At 43.4% G+C, this 18,501-nt stretch overlaps 1 protein-coding gene across 5 annotated transcripts in view; it reads right to left on the minus strand.

Moving 5' to 3' along the window:
• Nucleotides 1-583: 583 nt before the first annotated feature.
• The window catches only part of LOC111953032 (unconventional myosin-IXb), a 114,691-nt gene continuing 96,773 nt past the window's right edge, over nucleotides 584-18,501 (minus strand). For 2 of the 5 annotated variants that reach the window (XM_070435112.1, XM_070435113.1), the window contains 12 exons: nucleotides 15,204-15,245; nucleotides 14,974-15,085; nucleotides 14,387-14,460; nucleotides 14,058-14,250; nucleotides 13,694-13,822; nucleotides 12,871-12,976; nucleotides 12,639-12,770; nucleotides 12,196-12,319; nucleotides 11,788-11,850; nucleotides 10,423-10,529; nucleotides 7,000-7,127; nucleotides 584-1,976 (listed from right to left, as the gene is read on the minus strand). In XM_070435112.1, coding sequence (XP_070291213.1) covers nucleotides 1,510-1,976; nucleotides 7,000-7,127; nucleotides 10,423-10,529; nucleotides 11,788-11,850; nucleotides 12,196-12,319; nucleotides 12,639-12,770; nucleotides 12,871-12,976; nucleotides 13,694-13,822; nucleotides 14,058-14,250; nucleotides 14,387-14,460; nucleotides 14,974-15,085; nucleotides 15,204-15,245 — 1,677 coding nt within the window. In that variant the 3' untranslated portion in view covers nucleotides 584-1,509. The other 3 variants (XM_070435114.1, XM_070435116.1, XM_070435115.1) reach the window with 3 other exon arrangements.

Below are 18,501 nucleotides of genomic sequence, written 5' to 3' on the forward strand. Positions count from 1 at the left end.
ACTTTTACTGTTGAAATTAGGAGGCTACAGTAGGCTACTAAATACAATTTCCAGTACAATTTCCAACTCTTGTTTATATAGCAGTGAAGGCATAGTTTTGGTCTCATGAGTAGAAGGTAATGACGTAGGCAGTGACATCACTAAGATAAAACAACTCGGACCCTTTTCTATTTTGCAGAACTTACTCTGAAACATGCTTGCTATGTTCCCGTCTGCAATTGCATTAATAAAGTTTTTTTAATTATTTAATTAAAGATATTGTCTGAATGCTAATTTCACCAATGAGCCAATGATTGACAAGGAACGAACCCCAACACCACCTATTTCGTTAATTTGTGTGGTATAAAAAAATTATTCAGGTAATGTAAATGAAGTAGAATTGCATGAAATGTGTTTTGAAAAGGCACCAACAAAATGGAGACCCCGCTAACAAATGTGATTGCTTAATCCAGCCCTGGCCTCACTATATGAGTAGAGCATTCAACACATGAACATGGATATTCACTACGTTTGTCTCTTTTACTTTGTCCCTATGGTTGTGAACTTAAATAGCGTGTTACAAATTAAAGACCACAGCAGCGTATACAAGCATGCACTGTATTGTCCTGTTACAGCTCACATCATTCAATCCCAGACATTCCAAATGGCTATTTYCTCACTACACAGGCAGACAGACGACATCCAACAGCAGTCTGAGAGAAGGACATTAGTATTAAATATCAAACCCAACTTCTGAAGGGGTCATCTGTAGTCTATAGGCACCCTGACCCTCCCATTGACAGAGTGGCAGGTACAGTACAGTTGACTGAAGCCGTATGTATGTAGCTGCGGAAACATTACAGAAAGTAGAATCTAAAAGGTCAATTAAGACATGGCACGCAGCCCTTGACAAGTGTTGGTGGTTTTCATCCAGGAGGAAAGTGGCTAGRGCTGCTCTCATTTCCCCTTTGACAAGTGAAAGCAGTTCCTATACTGGGAGGAAATTGAGGGAGAGTCCATTTCCGACGAGAAGGCATTTCAAGGGACCATAACTGCATCAAAAGTGTTTTGTTCCTCGTTCCAGTATGTCTTTGAGTCGGTATAATAGCAAAGAATAAGTACAAGAGTATCATACAAAAATCCCCCCCCCCATCGAAGATTAAAACTAGAAATAATGAATTTGTACAAATCAAGGCACTTTTGCATTACACTGAGAACACTGTTCAGGTCTTCTCATAAGGAGACCTGGTAAAAAAGAAAGGTGCAATAATTGCAAAAATAAAACATCCATGGAGTCCATGCGTCTGCGCAAAATGGATTTAAATTGTCTCTTAAAAAACCACAATATATTTATTGTAGACAAAGTGCTTGGTGACACGTCCTGTTTTCATCAGTCACAAGAGTATAAAACGCACGTCCATGATCGGTTTGCATGGCAACAGCGACACTAACGGACTGTATCCTCCAGGCCGTGGGGAACACCATAGATATCCAGTTCTGAATGAAGTTCTATTGTGCCTCCTGTCTGTGTCAGGCCTCGTCTACATAGGGGACGTCTGGGTCTGAGAACCGTCTGAGGGCCATGCTGGCGGTCTGGAGGCTCTGTGGAGTGGGGGTGGAGGTGGAAAGGGAGAGGGAGGAGATGGAGGGAGGAGAGGGGAACAGGTCCTTGTCCGGGCTGATGTACAGGGACTGGATGCTGTCTTTGCGTCGGGCGGGCTGCTCCCGCCTCTTCACCAGGCTGAAGCTGCCACTGGCAGGGGGGGTGAGGTCCACAGTGGGGGGGTGCGAGTGGATGCCCGGGGGCAGCTTCACCGTGTCGGGGATGATGGGGCGGCGTCGTGGTAGCTGGAGCCGGGAGGTGGAGCCAAAGGCAACATCGGAGATGAGGTTTGGGGAAGAGGAACACCCTCTTGGGGACATAGGTCTCTGGGCCAGGTCAGAAGGCTTGGGAGGGCAGTTCGGCTTGGCCTTACTCAACAGGAAAAAACCTCTCCCTGGAAGAGACGGATGAGAGAAAAAGAGGCTCATATCACTACCAAAACATGCCACTATTCCAGTGGGCAGTCAGACAATTTAGAGATTCATATATTCACCCCCCCCCCAGATTATTTTGAACGGTTGTCTTTCTGTTTTGTATGTGTTAACTATTGTATTAAAGCAGCTCTTTGTAGCACTATTCACAAACTCTCAGGATAATTCTGCTTCAAATTCAGTAGACCAACCTCATCTCTTCGTGTTTGGCGTGCAATATCAAATGCGCCTATGTGTGGTCTCAATTAAACAGAAAGTTGTCTTTCCATGAAAATCAACTTCCTAAATATTATAGGCATTAGTTAAGGTTCCAACATTGACGGGAAATAAATATTGATAACACATGTATTTTTCTGCCTGCAAAATGTCCMGCTCCTAAAAGTTATGCAAAATGTAGCTCAAGTCAAGTGTCCACTATTACAATTAGCTTTACTTTATTTTTTATTTTTTTAAGTCCGCCGGAATTTAAATTCAATTTCAACTTATTCTGCCGATTGTCCGTAGGATTGGTCCTTATGCAGGGAGAAATTAAGAAATAAAAACATCTAATAGAACATAAATTAAACAGACTTTCCAAATGTGGGTCTGTTGTACACCCACTTCCTCTCCGCTTACCTCAAGTCCTGCACGTGCGCACACTTGCACAAAAAAAGCAAGAACTTGTGGGGGRACTTGACATGAAGTAAGCAGAGAGGAACTGACCTCGCTGAGAAACTCCATGGGTCTACAACAGACCCATGTTTGGAAATTCTGTTTAATTATATGTTCCATTAGATGCTTTATTCCTCACATTCCCCCCTACATTAGGGTCAAGCCTACAAGACTATCGACAGAGTAAGTTAAAATGGAATAATATTTATTAAGGATCCCCATTAATGTTGCTGGACCCCAGGAAGTGTAAGGCAGTTATATACAATTTTAAATATTACATAACATCCTATTAAGTATTTTCCCTCAGGCCACTACTCTATCACATACAGACCCCTTGACTTGTCCACATTTTGTTACGTTACAGCCTTATTCTAAAATGTTTTAAATTGTTTTTTTCTCCCCTCACCAATCTACACACAATAATACCTGATTTACATAAATATTCAGACCCTTTGCTATGAGACTTGAAATTGAGCTCAGGTGCATCTTGTTTCCATTGACCCTCAGATGTTTCTACAAATTCATTGGAGTCCACCTGTGTGGTAAATTCAATTGATTGGTCATGATTTGGAAAGGCACACACCTGTCTATACAAGGTCCCACAGTTGACAGTGTATGTCAGAGCAGAAACCAAGCCATGAGGTCGAAGGAACTGTGCGTAGAGCTCCAAGACAGGATTTTGTCGAGGCACAGATCTGGGGAAGGGTACCAAAAAATGTCTGCAGCATTGCTGGTCCCCAAGAACACAATAGCCTCCATCATTCTTAAATGGAAGAAGTTTGGAACCACCAAGGGGTACTGTCACGCCCAGCTCTCTTCCTAGAGCTGGCCGCCCAACCAAAGTGAGCAATTGGGGGAGAAGGTCCTTGGTCAGGGAGGTGACCAAGAACCCGATGGCCACTCTGACAGAGCTCCAGAGTTCCTCTGTGGAGATGGGTGCACCTTCCAKAAGGACAACCATCTCTGCAGCACTCCATCAATCAGGCCTTCCTGGTAGAGTGGCCAGACGGAAGCCACTCCTCAGTAAAAGACACATGACAGCTCGCTTGGAGTTTGCCAAAAGGCACCTAAAGGACCATGAGAAACAAGATTCTCTAGTCTGATGAAACCAAGATTTAACTCTGAATGCCAAAAGCCACATCTAGAGGAAACCAGGCACCATCCCTATGGTGAAGCATGGTGGCAGCTTCATGCTGTGGGGATATTCTTCAGTGGTAGGCAAGACAACGCAGGAGTGGCTTCGGGACAAGTCTCTGAATGTCCTTGAGTGGCACAGCCAGAGCCCGGACTTGAACCCGATCGAACATCTCTGGTAAGACCTGAAAATAGCTGTGCAGCGACGCTCCCCATCCAACCTGACAAAGGTTGCGAGGATCTGCAGAGAAGAATGGGAGAAACTCCCCAAATACAGGTGTGCCAAGCTTGTAGCATGATACCCAAGAAGACTCAAGGCTGTATTCGCTGCCAAAGGTGCTTCAACAAAGTAGTGAGTAAAGGGTCTGAATACTTATGTAAATGTGATATTTTATTTTTTACATTTTCAAAAATGTCTAAAAACCTGTTCTTGCTTCGTCATTATGTTGTAGTGTAGATTGATGAGCRGGGGGAAAAAATATATTTCAGAATAAGGCTGTAACCTAACAAAATGTGGAAAAAGTCCAGGGGTCTGAATACTTCCCGAACGCACTCTTATCTACAATACCAAATACATGTGTACGTGTGTAGCGTGCCAGTCGTGTACGTGTGTCTGTCTTCACAATCTTCACTGTTCCATTTAAAAAAAAAATCTGATTCTACTGCATGCATCAGTTACCTGAGGTGGAATAGAGTTCCATGTAGCCATGGCTCTATGTAGTACTGTGCACCTCCCATAGTCTGTTCTTGACTTGGGGATTGTGAAGAGACCTTCGGTGGCATGTCTTGTGGGGTATGCATGGGTGTCCGAGCTGTGTTAGTAGTTTAAAAACAGACACCTTGGTGGATTCAGCATGTCAACACTTCTTTACAAAAACAGGTAGTGATGAAGTCAATCACTCCTCTACTTTGAGCCATGAGAGACTTACATGCATATTATTAATGTTAGTTCTCTGTGTATATAGAAGGGCCAGTCGTGCAGCCCTGTTCTGAGCCAATTGTAATTTTCCGAGGTCCCTCTTTATGGCAACTGACCACACAACTGAACAGTAGTCCAGGTGCAACAAACTAGAGCCTGTAGGACTTGCCTTGTTGATAGTGTTGTTAAAAAGGCAGAGCAGTGCTTTATTATGGACAGACTTCTCTCCATTTTAGCTACTGTTGTATCAACATGTTTTGACCATGACAGTTTACAATCTAGGGTTAGTCAAAGCAGTAAAGTCACCTCAACTTTCTCAATTTCCACATTATTACAAGATTAGGTCGAGGTTTAGGGTTTAGTGAATGATTTGTCCCAAATACAATGCTTTAAGTTTTTGAAATATTTAGGACTAACTTATTCCACCCATTCTGAAACCCAACTGCAGCTCTTTGTTAAGTGTTGCAGTGATTTCACTCACTGTAGTAACTGACGTGTATAGTGTTCAGTCATTTGCATACATAGACACACTGGCTTTACTCCAGGCCAGTGGCATGTCATTAGTAAAGAGTGAAAAAAGTCAGGTGCCTAGACAGCTGCCCTGGGGAATTCCTGATTCTACCTGGATTTTGTTGGAGAGGCTTCCATTAAAGAACATCCTCTGTGTTCTGTTAGACAGCTAACTCTCTATCCACAATATAGCAGGGGGTGTAAAGCCGTAACACATACATTTTTCAAATGAGCAGACTATGATCGATTATGTCAAAAGCCGCACTGAAGTCTAATAAAACAGCTCCCACAATCGTTTTATCATCAATTTCTCTCAGCCGATAATCAGTAATTTGTGTGATTGCTGTGTTTGTTGAATTTCCTTCCCAATAAGCGTGCTGAAATTCTGTTGTCAATTTGTTTACAGTAAAATAGCATTGTATCTGCTCAAACACAATTTCCAAAAGTTTACTAAGGGTTGGTAACAGGCTGATTGGTCGGCTATTTGAGCCAGTAAAGGGAGCTTTACTATTCTTGGTAAGCGGAATTACTTGTGCTTCCCTCCAGGCCTGAGGGCACACACTTTCTAGTAGGCTTAGATTGAAGATATGGCAAATAGGAGTGGAAATATTGTCCGCTATTATCCWCACAATTTTCCATCTGCTAATCTTGCCAATGAAAAWATCCTTAAAGTAATTGGCAATATCAGTGGGTTTTGTGATGAATGATCCATCTGATTCAAAGAATGTTGCMGAGTTTGCCTTTTTGCTCAAAATGTAATTCAAGGTGCTCCAAAGCTTTTTACTCCCATCTTTATATATTTATCTTTGTTTCATAGTATAGTGTCTTCTTTTTATTCAGTTTAGTCACATGATTTCTCAATTTGCAGTACGTTTGCCAATCGGTTGTGCAGCCAGACGTATTTGCCATTCCTTTTGCCTCATCCCTCACCCCTCTCAACCATACAACTTCTCAATTCCTCATCAATCCACAGGGATAAAACAGTTTTTAACTTCTGGCATACGGCGGAGTATTACTTTTTTTGTAAGATAATTCCCAGCAACCCCAGTGTGTAAATACTAGTGTTGCTTAAAGCAGCTAGTGTCCACTCTCCTATAATTCGCCCAACTCTATTAAACTACGTCTACCCTATTGGCTGATACAGCCCAATAATACCGATAACGTAATATAATGGGCCACGTGAGAATCTCTGGTATTTTAACCTATTTCTTAGGCTATTTTTGCACATTTTGATCTTGACTAGGGTGGCAAGATTGCTGGGACCGAGGCTGCAAAGCGAGCTGTGTCACATACAGTTCACCTAAAATAACATTGCAGGACTGCGTCAGATTGGGGACCAGTTCTTGCAGGAGTGGGTGGGAGTCGGACAAGAAGTCAGCGGGAGCGAGCGCGGTATGAAAAGCAGCAGGAGCGGTATGAAGATATCAGTCCCCCGCAAACCTCTACCACCATAATACTCCACCATGTTACTCCACCCCCACCAGTTAGTCTGGTCAAAGTTTCTGCATGCCACACAGACACTCATGCAAACATACAAAAACACACACACAAATACACACACACACACACGTTGCTTGTAAACCGGGAGCCTCCAACATGCTAGAGAGCAGACGGCACCTCCGCCAACCTCTTTAAATGCAGCACCACCAGCATGTCCAGACCTGCACCAGAGACAGCAGGGGCAGACAGGGGGCCAGGCAGGCCGATGAGAAACCCACAGGTGTGAATAGGTAGGAAAGGGGGGAGGGGGGGACTATACCTTTAATACTGACCTTCGGGCTCCGAGTTGTTGCAGCGCTCGTCCAACAGGCTCTCAGAGCTCAGCGACGCCTCAGAGTCCAGGTTGTCCTGGTCAGAACCAGGTTGCTCCAGCTCTGGCAGTCTGCAGGCCAGGTCTTCCCTGGGATAAATGGGGAAGGGAGAGAAAGAAAACAGAGGGGTCACAAATGTAACCAAGGGTTGGTTGGTGGATCACAGGCAAAAAATATAACCATTGGATATGGGTGGTCCTTTGTAGCTTAGTTGGTAAAGCATGGCACTCGTAACCCCAGGGTAGTGGGTTTGATTCCCGGGACCACCCATTCGTAAAATGTATGCACTCATGACTRTAAGCATCTACTAAATGGCATATATTATATAAATATAACCACGGTGTTATAACCACAGCATTCAAAAACACTACACGGCCAAAAGTATGTGGACAGCTGCTCGACGAACATCTCAATCCAAAATCATGGGCATTAATATGGAGTTGGTCCCTCCTTTGCTGCTATAACAGCATTCACTCTTCTGGGAAGGCTTTCGAAAATAACAGCAATTCACTTTACCGTGAAATTCTAACTTACAAGCCCTTAACCAACAACGCAGTTCAAGAAAGAGTTAACAAAATATTTAATAAATAAACTAAAGTAAAAAAACAAAACAATAAAATAACAATAATGAGGCTATATACAGGGGATACTGGTACCGAGTCAATGTTTGGGGGTACAGGTTAGTCRAGGKAAWTTGTACATGTAGGTAGGGAGTAAAGTTACTATGCATAGATAAAACACGAGTAGCAGCAGTGTAAAAACAAAGAGGGGTCAATGTAAATAGTCCGGGTGTCCATTTGATTAATTGTTCAGCAGTCTTATGGCCTGGGGGTAGGTGGTGTTAATGAGCCTTTTGGACTAAGACTTGGCGCTCCAGTACCACTTGCTGTGCGGTAGCAGAGAGAACTGTCTATGACTTGGGTGGCTGGAGTCTGACAATTTTTTGGGCCTTTTTCCTGACACCGCCTAGTATATAGGTCCTGGGTGGCAGGAAGCTTTGCCCCAGTGATGTCCTAGGCCGTACGCACTACCCTCCATAGCACCTGTTTGGCCACGCAGTCGTGGGTGAACACGGAGTACAGGAGAGGACTRAGCACGCACCGCTGAGGGGCCCCAGTGTTGAGGATCAGCGTGGCAGATGTGTTGTTGCCKACMCTTACCACCTGGGGGCRGYYCRTCAGGAAGTCCWGGATCCAGTTGCAGAGCGAGGTGTTTAGTCCCAGGATCCTTAGCTTAGTGATGAGCTTACTATGGTGTTGAATGCTGAGCTGTAGTCAATGAATAGCATTCTCACATAGGCATTCCTTTTGTCCAGGTGTGAAAGGCCAGTGTGGACTGCAATAGAGATTGCACCATCTATGGATCTGTTGGGGCAGTATGCAAATTGGAGTGAGTCTAGGGTTTCTGGGATAATGATCTTGATATGAGCCATGTTCTGGGATAATGATCTTGATATGAGCCATGACCAGCATTTCAAAGCACTTCATGGCTACACATATGAGTGCTATGGGTCGGTAGACATTTAGGCAGGTTACCTTAGTGTTCTTGGGCACTGGTATTATGGTGGTCTGCTTGAAACATGATGGTATTACAGACAGGGAGCTGTTGAAAATATCAGTGAAAACACTTGCCAGTTGGTCAGCGCATGCTCGGAKTACACGTACTGGTAATCCGTCTGGCCTTGTGAATGCTGACCTGTTTAAAGGTCTTACTCACATTGGCTATGGAGAGCGTGATCACACAGTCGTCCGGAACAGCTGGTGCTCTCAACGCKGAGCTGTAGTCAATTAATAGCACTCTCACATAGGTGTTCCTTTTGTTGGGGCAGTATGCGAATTGGAGTGGGTCTAGGGTTTCCGGGATGATGGTGTTAATGTGAGCCGTGACCAGCCTTTCAAAGCACTTCATGGCTATCACTAGATGTTGGAACATTGCTGCGGGGACTTGCTTTCATTCAGCCAAGAGCATTAGTGAGGCCGGGCACTGATGTTGGGCGATTAGGCATTCCAATTCATCCCAAAGGTGGTCAATGTGGTTGAGGTCATGGCTCTGTGCAGGCCAGTCAAGTTCTTCCACACCAATTTCAACAAACCATTTCTGTATGGACCTCACTTTGTGCACGGGGCATTGACATGCTGAAACAGGAAAGGGCTGTGATGGAAATGTTCTTGTGTGTATGTAATCGTATGTTTAGCACAATGCTGCTTTTGTAATAACCTGTCTTGGTTGGGTTCATGCCAGTAACTGGATGACTGCAAAGGAGGAAACCACACTATCACTCATAAGCAAATTGGCAGTACGCCCAGAACATTATCTTGGGACAAGAGAAGTGGAATAAATCAGTCAAATACAGGAACCAACCATGCTTATAACTTGTTAGTATAGCAGTATAAAAGGACTGAAAGGGAACCTCCCCTTCAGAGTTTTTATCAAGTTTGTATTGAGTTTGTGAACCTCTACAGCCGTAATAATAAAGATTGCTGTATTTACTTTGAGTCCTTAGTGGTGGATTTCCACAACAGGGCCTTCCCCAAACTGTTGCCACAAAGTTGGAAGCACAGAAGTCTAGACTCACCCCTCATTGTATGCTGAAGCATTAAGATTTCCCTTCACTGGAACTAAGGCGCCCAGCCCGAACCATGAAAAACAGCCCTAGACCACTATTCCTCCTCCACCAAACTTTACACTATGCATTCGGGCAGGTAGCGTTCGCATGACATCCGCCAAACCCAGATCTGTCYGTCTGAAGGCCAGAGTGTGATACAAGCGTGATTCATCACTCCAGAGAAGGCGTTTCCACTGCTCCAGATTCCAATGGGGGCGATCTTTACACCACTCTTGCCAACGCTTGGCATTGCGCATGGTGATCTTAGGCCATGGAATCCCGACGAACAGTTATTGTGCTGATGATGCTTCCAGAGGCAGTTTGGAACTAAGTAGAGAGGGTTGCAACCAAGGAAAGATGATTTTTACGCGCTACGCACTTCAGCATTTGGCGGTTCCGTTCTGTGAGCATGTGCGGCCAACCACTTCGCGGTTGAGACGTTTTTGCTCCTAGACATTCCCACTTCACAATAACAGCACTTACAGTTGACCGAGGCAGCTCTAGCAGGGCAGAAATTTGACGAACTGACTTGTTGGAAATGTGGCATCCTATGACGGTGCCACATTGAAAGTCACTGAGCTCTTCAGTACGGGCCATTCTACTGTCAATGTTTGTCTATGGAGATTGCATAGCTGTGTGCTCGATTTTATAAACCTGTCAGCAACGGGTGTGGATGAAAAAGCTGAATTCAATCATTTGAAGGGGTGCCCACAWAYACTACATTGCCAAAAGTATCTGCTGAATTTAGTGGTGAATCAGGGGCTCTGTTCAGTTCTTATTTCTCTTGTTTTATAGACTTGATGCGCTCCATCAGGTTTTTCTCAGCCTCCGTGTCAGAGTCTAGTGGCTCATCGTTCTCAGGGACCATCGTCAGGTCAGAGCACTTCTTATGCACCTAGGAGAGAACACACACACACACACACACACACACACACACACACACACACACACACACACACACACACACACACACACACACACACACACAGTTACTCATAGCACCTCAACGAGTAGCAAGTCCTTCCCACACTGGTTTAGAGGATGGGGTGGGGGTGCCTGTGTAACGTCATCATGCATAGTGTTTATTTATTTCATGCCTCTGTCATTCCAGTGAGCTATGGTAACTAGAGGAAGGCAGGCGGTTTTGTCATGATGAGTAGGGATTAACAGACACTATGAAACTGTTATTCAACCACACAACATGTAGGAACTTGTCAGTATCGGGTGTGAGGGTTTTTAATGACGATTTTACTATTGAATGAAGCTATAGGCTGCGAATCAAAGCAATGGTTATTTTACTCCAGGAGTAAAAGACATCATCAAGAAGACAACTCATTCCCATGTCAATTATAAGGCTTGGTTCCGGTTAACAGGGAGAATCCACAAACCATCCATCCAATCCTGAGGTTGTACAGTGGGGAATCATATATGTTCCATACAGCACAAGCGGGCTATGATCAAGAGTTAATGTCACCAAATACTAGTCAAACCACAAACAAGTCACATGTAGAAAAGACCAACATCAACCCACACCGTCACTCTGAAGAACCTTCACATCACAGATACTGAGGGCTGAAACCAACATGCAGTATAACAGGGGTCTAACATCGCATAGAGGTACTAGTAGTAGGTATGCAGGCCTTTGTTCTAGCAGTACTGATGTAACAGTATAACTTGAACCAGGGACCCTCTGCACACATCAACAACAGCCACCCACGAAGCATCGTTACCCATCGCTCCACAAAGGCTGCGGCCCTTGCTGAGCAAGGGGAACCACTACTTCAAGGTCTCAGAGCAAGTGACGTCACCGATTGAAAGGCTATTAGCGCGCACCACCGCTAACTAGATAGCCATTTCACATCCGTTACACTGACACACACCTAGCACTGACACACACCTCCGTCACAGAATCAACTGATCATTGTCTTCGCCTGGATCCAGGTGTGTAACTGCTGGACTGGAACAAAAGCCTGCATGCCCAGTTGCTCTCCARAAACATAGTTGGGAGACCACTGCAGCACTGTATACCATCAATTAGTATGAAGAGGAGAGAGGGGATGGGGGGAGTCATCGACTACTACAAGTCATGCACAGACGGTTGGTTAAGACAAACSGCATCTAGCTACCAGGAAGACCAGAGCAACGTGGATACGTACCACCACTCCTTTGTAAGGAGCAGAAAATCTGAGGGGCAAATGCCAGTGCAGCTGAAGAAAAAAAAGGGAGAACCACARAACAATGAGCAGYAACCCATGGTGGATATTGGACAATACACTGACACTCAAAAACCTGCAGCCTTACTGGACTAGGAGTGTAGTAGTACAGCCCTGCCCTACAGTATGTAGTAAATACACTTGGTGACTATGGTTGGTCTGTCTACTGAGTCTATGGACCTGGTAAGTGTCAGTGTTGGGATCAATTCCATTCCAATTCAGAAAGCGACATAGAGAAGCATTGAGGAAAATTGGAATAGAAATGTCAGTTTGTTTCCTGAATTGGCCCCAACCATTGGTAGTGTCCAGACAGACCAGACCATGTAAAATTGTCCTCACCGTGTTCTGTCTCTTGAGTTTGAGCTGGTTGACAGCCAGAGCCTCAGCGTGCTCCAGCTGTTCTATCTCCTCCAACTTCTCATTGTAGCGTCTGATCTGCTCGTTGATCAACATCTCCACACACCTGGGACACAGAGACATTACCTGCTAGTTAGAATCTCTATTGTGGTAAAGGCATTGCATTGGTTTCTGTACAGTGGGGGTCGTACCTAGTTGCCTGAACAAAATATTCACTTGATAACAGCAAAGACTAGGGTTGAGATCAATAACAGTCTTCAACACTAGGGTTGAGATCAATAAAATCCATTCTAAGTGGACTATTCTTATTGTGGGATTTTTTTTWAATTTAAATTTATTTCAACTGAATTGATAATAATAAAACAATGTTTTATACATAAAGTAATAGTGGTTTCTGTCTATGCAGTGATCAGAGAGGTACTTACGTGGTGGTCTTGGCCACGTCCTTCATGCTCATGAGTGGGTCGGCGCTGTCTGGGCAGCGGAGGATGCAGGGGGCAAACACGATGGCCAGGGAGTTGGGAGACATGCGATTGTGAGACTCGTCTTTAGACACTCTGGAAGAGAGAGATATTACTCATGTGGAAGGGAAAAAAAGTTTAATATTTATACAGCAATACACACTGCAATATTGCCCCAGCCATGAAGAGTATGTACTTGACTAGATGGAAGAAAAGTCTTTCCAAGGTGTTGAAACATGCGGTGGGGAGCTGTTCCAACACTTTGTAGATGGCATGTAGCTGCTCTTGCTTTTCAGGAAGTTCTAGAGAGATGAGGAAAACACAATGTATGATCAACAACAACGCCACAATGTAGGGATTGCTGACAGTTGACAATATTACACATTTCAACATTCAGTAGAATACAGGTAACTGACAAAATAAAGGAAACACCAACATAGGGTCTTAATACGGCGTTGAGCCACCACAAGCCGCCAGATCGCTTTAATGCGCCTTGGCATTGATTCTACAAGTGTCTGGAACTGTAATGCGACACCATTCTTCCACGAGAAATTCCATAATTTGTCATTCTGTCAAAAGTGGCAGAAAACGCTGTCTCAGGTGCCGCTCCCATAAGTGTTTAATTGGGTTGAGATCTGGTGACAGACACACACACACACACACCCTTTAAACTTCCTTTGAGACCCCTTTTTCAAAGTCAGAGATCTCTAGCCATGGTAGCCAAAATAAATGGGCAGCTGGACCTTAAGCATGATGGGATGTTTTAATAGCTTAATTAACTCAGGAACCACACCTGATTTCAATATACTTTGTATCCCTCATTTACTCAAGTATTTCCTTTATTTTGGCATTTACCTGTAGATCAGTAGAACATACCAAGGAGAAGATAACCCACCTGGGCTGATATAGGGCCTCCCCCTTGTGGACGTATATTATATAACAAAATCCAAAATGAACAAGAGTAGCCATCTCTCCCTTGATCATGGAGAAGAGTGAGGCAGAGCTATAACAGGACTCACCCACGGCACGAAGGAAGTCATTGTAATGAGTGAAGGTCATGAGGGGGTCAGGCAGCTTTCTCAGCCACTGTTTGATCAGCCCTGTCACTGTGTGGATGGGGTAGTCCTCCAGGCACACTGCGTGGGGGTCTGCCACACAACATCAACCATTAGACAGGTCATGGAATGGGAACATGAAGAGGTATACTTATGTCATACATAAGATCTACATGGGCACAATGAAACTTGAAAAATACAACTACTCTTGTGCTTGTGTAGGTGTTTAATGTTAAGTCTTCCGTACACCCCTCAAATGAACTGTTACCCATCAAGATCTTAGCAGCTCTCTGGTTTACTGTTTATAATATTATGGGCTGGCCCTTACCAGTCTCCATTAGCTGGTGGAGCTCCTTCATGCGGTTGGCGGAGCCTGACTTGCGGTAGATTCCCTCTGTTAACAGGCCGTTCATCTCGACATGCTCCAGCATCATCTCCAGCACTATGGGAATGGGGTTGTCCTCGCTGGTCAGGTGACACAAGCGCACCCCAAAGTGCAGGCCTCCCGACTCCTCGTCACTCTGCACACAGACAGACACCAACAGTCAGAGATATGTTAGTCAATAGTAACCTAGGGACCAATACGGATTTAAGATTCAAACCTAAATCATGGAAGTATGTCAATGTAGTTTACGAATATGTGAGGTCAATGCCCACCTTTTTGGCACAAAACGTGGAGCAGTCTGTGACAATTTTGCAGAGGCACTTCTTGTGGCACACCATCTTACAATCTGGAAGAATAAAACCAGAATGGGAGGCTATTAACATTTGTATCYATGACGACCCAGAATGTAATGGTTATAATGTTACACGTTATGTATGTTTAAAGCATGCTCATCATTCACATCAATCATTGGAGACTGTTATCCTTGTTATTTGCACATCATCATCTGCACATCTATCACTCCAGTGTTAATGCTAAATTGTAATTATTTTGCCTCTATGGCCTATTTATTGCCTTACCTCCATACTCTTCTACATTTGCACACACTGTACATAGATTTTTCTATTATGTTATTGAATGTACGTTTGTTATGTGTAACTCTGTGTTGTTTTTGTCGCACTGCTTTGCTTTATCTTGGCCAGGTCGCAGTTGTAAATGAGAACTTGTTCTCAACTGGCCTACCTGGTTAAATAAAGGTGAAAAAAAATGTATATGTATATATATGTATACACCTATATTAGTTGTTACTAGAATGTGAGAGTTGTCAGAATGTGTGTGTGTTTGTCTGTCTGGTACTTACAGCTGCACATGTAGACTTTCTCCATGCCCCCGATATAGGAGTTGCACTGGTCACACGACTGCATGATGTTAACCTGGTACGTGCTGAACACATGGTCCAGGGGGTTCTCCATCTAAACAATCATACATTGTGTGCATGTATCAATGTGTCCAATGATTTAAATAAAAACATATTTCTATAGAGAACAAAGAGTAGACAGGTTTAAGGATCGGCCCTTAGTTTGTACTTACGTTCTTGTATTTTTTCCGCCTATTCTTCCGCGCTTTAGCAGGCTGAAATACAGACAAAACCATCAATATTTAATTTATTGAATCCATAAAGACGGACAATAATCAAGATCCGTGTATTCAGTACCAAAAATCACTGTTWAAAAAAAAATGATATATTTTATTTTTGCATTTTACAATTAAGAACATTCAAAACAAAAAGAAGACAACAATATAACAAAGTGACAAACTTAGAAGACAACAGACAAATGTAAATGCAATAGAAAAACAAAACTAAATATGAGACATTGGACCAGTAGGCTACAGTACATGTTATACATTAAGTGTGAAACATTACATGAGGATTATAAAAAGATGCAATCAATGTTATGTGAGGGGACATTCTCCATATAATCAATAAAGGGTTGACAAATTCTGTAAATTGTCTCCGACTTATTCCTCAAGCAGAAAGAAATTTTCTCCAGTGGGATACAACATTTACTACTAACTTCAGATATCCGCCTGCCAGATTCCATTTCAAGGCAATAATTTTTTGGCAATTGCTAGCACCATTTCTGTTAGGTTTATTAGTGTGACTTTGCCTAAGATTGGAATTAGTGAAGTTATCCAGTAGACAGACCTCCGGGTCTAAAGGGAATGCAGCCCCCTGAATTGAGGATACGGTATCGCATACCCCTTGCCAGAAACGGTGTAGTTTTGAGCATAGGGGGGAGATACCAGGGTTGAACTTGTGCAATGTAGATGGGGTGATATAGAGCTGATGGAGGAAATTAAACTGGATCAGTCTGTATCTGGAGTTCAATGTGGATGTAACACCATTCCTGCATAGGTCACTCCATAGACCCTCATCAAGACAAATACCCAGATATTTTTCCCATCTAAGTCGGGGTTTATCTAGCTCAGGCAGTGGTAGTCCTGACATAAGAGCATCGTAAACACAGGAAATGGTCTTGAACAGCGGTTGGTCTGCATGGCAAAGTTGTTCAACAGGTGACATCTTAGGTAGGTTCCATTGGTCCTTGAGATTCACCCTAATAAAATGTCATAGTTGTAGGTAACTAAAGAGGTCCTTGTAGACAAGTGGTATTTCTATTTCAGCTGTTCAAAGGACATAAGAATTCCCTCATAACAATGTTCCAGAAGAGTGATCCTCTTATCAGACCATGGACTAAAGTTACTATTCTTGAAAAACTTTTGAACATTGCTTGATTGGGAACCATGTTCAACCAGCCAGGTAATATATTCTGAAATTAGGGAGGTTTAAGCCCCCTTGACTGTAATCAAGGGTCAGTTTGTCCAGGCTAACCCTAGGAGATTTGCCGTACCACAAACTGTCTGGTCAGCTTGTCGAGAGAGGAAAAGAATGCTGCGGATACAGGGATGGGGAGAGATTGAAACAAATATAGAATTCTGGGTAGGATATTCATTTKAATTCTACCCAGTAGAGAGAGAGACAAGTCCATCCATTTACACAGGTCACCCTCCACCTTTTGCAACAAGCTGGCCAGATCGAGTTTATTGAGGTTCTTCAGGTTACCATCCACCATTATACCCAAATATGTGWAGCCCATAGGCGACCGTCTAAAAAGGAAATTTATGCTTGATGGTCAAAGACAGACAACAGTAAGATTTTAATCAAAATTGACCTTATATCCAGAGAAAGAACTAAAATACTGTAATAGGTTCTGTAAGTGAGAGGGGATGTTCTGGGTTTGTTAGAAATAAGATAAGGTCGTCCGCAAAGAGTGATAACTTATGGGTATGGGGGCCCACCTCAAAGCCATGTTTGTCAGGACATGTTCTAACGGCCTCCGCCAACGGTTCGATGGCGAAGAGGTGGGGGCTAAAAGGGCAACTATATCTGTTCCCCCTAAAGAGAAGGAAAGAGGAGGAAGTAATCCCATTGGTAGCAATACTAGTTTTAGGAGATTTGTTGAGTGATTCTATCAAGTTTACAAACACGGTGCCTAAACTGAACTTTTCCAAAACGCGAATGAGATATGGTAATTCGACCCTATTAAAGGCCTTTTTGGCGATGAGGGAGACTGCGACACTAGATATTTATTTTTTTGCAAGGTGAATTATATCAAAGAACCTTCTGAGATTATTGGAGGACAATCTATTAATTATGGATCCAGTAAGATCTGAGTTGACCAACAGGGGGAGGCATGACTCCAGTCTCTTAGATAGCATCTTGGTGACCAGTTTACAATCTGTTTTAAGGAGAGAGATTGGTCTATAGGAGGCACACTTTCGCAGGTTTTCCCCTTTCTTGTGAAATACTGTAATCACAGTTTGAGTGAAAGACTCTGGAAAGCAGTTGTCCTCCCCGGCTTTTTAAAGTACCTCCTTAAGGTAGGGTACCAACAGCCCCTTGAGTTCTTTATAGAACTCTGGAGGGAAGCCATGAGATTTATTAGAAGGTAAAGATTTAATGTCCTCCAACAATTCAGGGACTGAGAACTGTTCGCTCAGGTGCGCTCTGTCTTCCTCTGACAGGCAAGGGAGGTTGAGAAAGGAGAGAAGAGTTGATCTCTGATAGATCATCGCTTGATTGGGAAGTATAGAGGTCCTCGTAGCATTTCTTAAAAGTATCATTCATTTCAGTAGGGTCAAAAGATCTCATTAGTAAGAGTTTCTATAGCATTAATTGTCCTCTTACTTTCCTCTGCTTTCAGTTGCCATGCCAATACCTTGTGTGCTTTCTCTCCAAGTTCATAGTAACGCTGTTTTGATTTAGTAATGCCCCTCTCAGCTTGATACATGTTCAGAGCATTATAGTTCAGTTTTTTTATTTACCAAAAGCCTTTATAGGTCTTTAGTCTGGCCCCTTTGGTAGGTTTTCTCTAGCTCAAAGATTTCAGATTTAAGGTCATTCAGTTTGGCACAGTGTTTTCTTTTCAACCCTTTAGTACAGGCAATGAGCCTTTCCCATCAGAGACTTTCAATGTGTCCCAAAGAATTAAACTGTCAGGACCAGAGGGTTTATTTGTATTGATCTGCTCTTTGATGAATGCAGGTTGCTTCAGGAGTGTAGAATTTAGTCTCCATCTATATATGCTTGGTAGGAATGGAGATTGCTAATTCCAGAGGAGAATGGTCACAAAGCAATCTGGTGAGACAATTGGTATCTAACACTATGAAACAGTTGGGTTGACAGCAAAAAGTGATCTATGCGTGAGTGTGTGTGTGTTGGGTGGGTGGGTGTGAATAAAGAGTAGTTCATATCCTTGTGGGTGCATCTGTCTCAGGACGTCTAGTAAATTGAGATCCTTCATGAATGACATGGTGAGCTTGACGG

Source organism: Salvelinus sp. IW2-2015, linkage group LG26 (genome assembly GCF_002910315.2).
Source record: "Salvelinus sp. IW2-2015 linkage group LG26, ASM291031v2, whole genome shotgun sequence".
NCBI lineage: Eukaryota > Metazoa > Chordata > Actinopteri > Salmoniformes > Salmonidae > Salvelinus > Salvelinus sp. IW2-2015.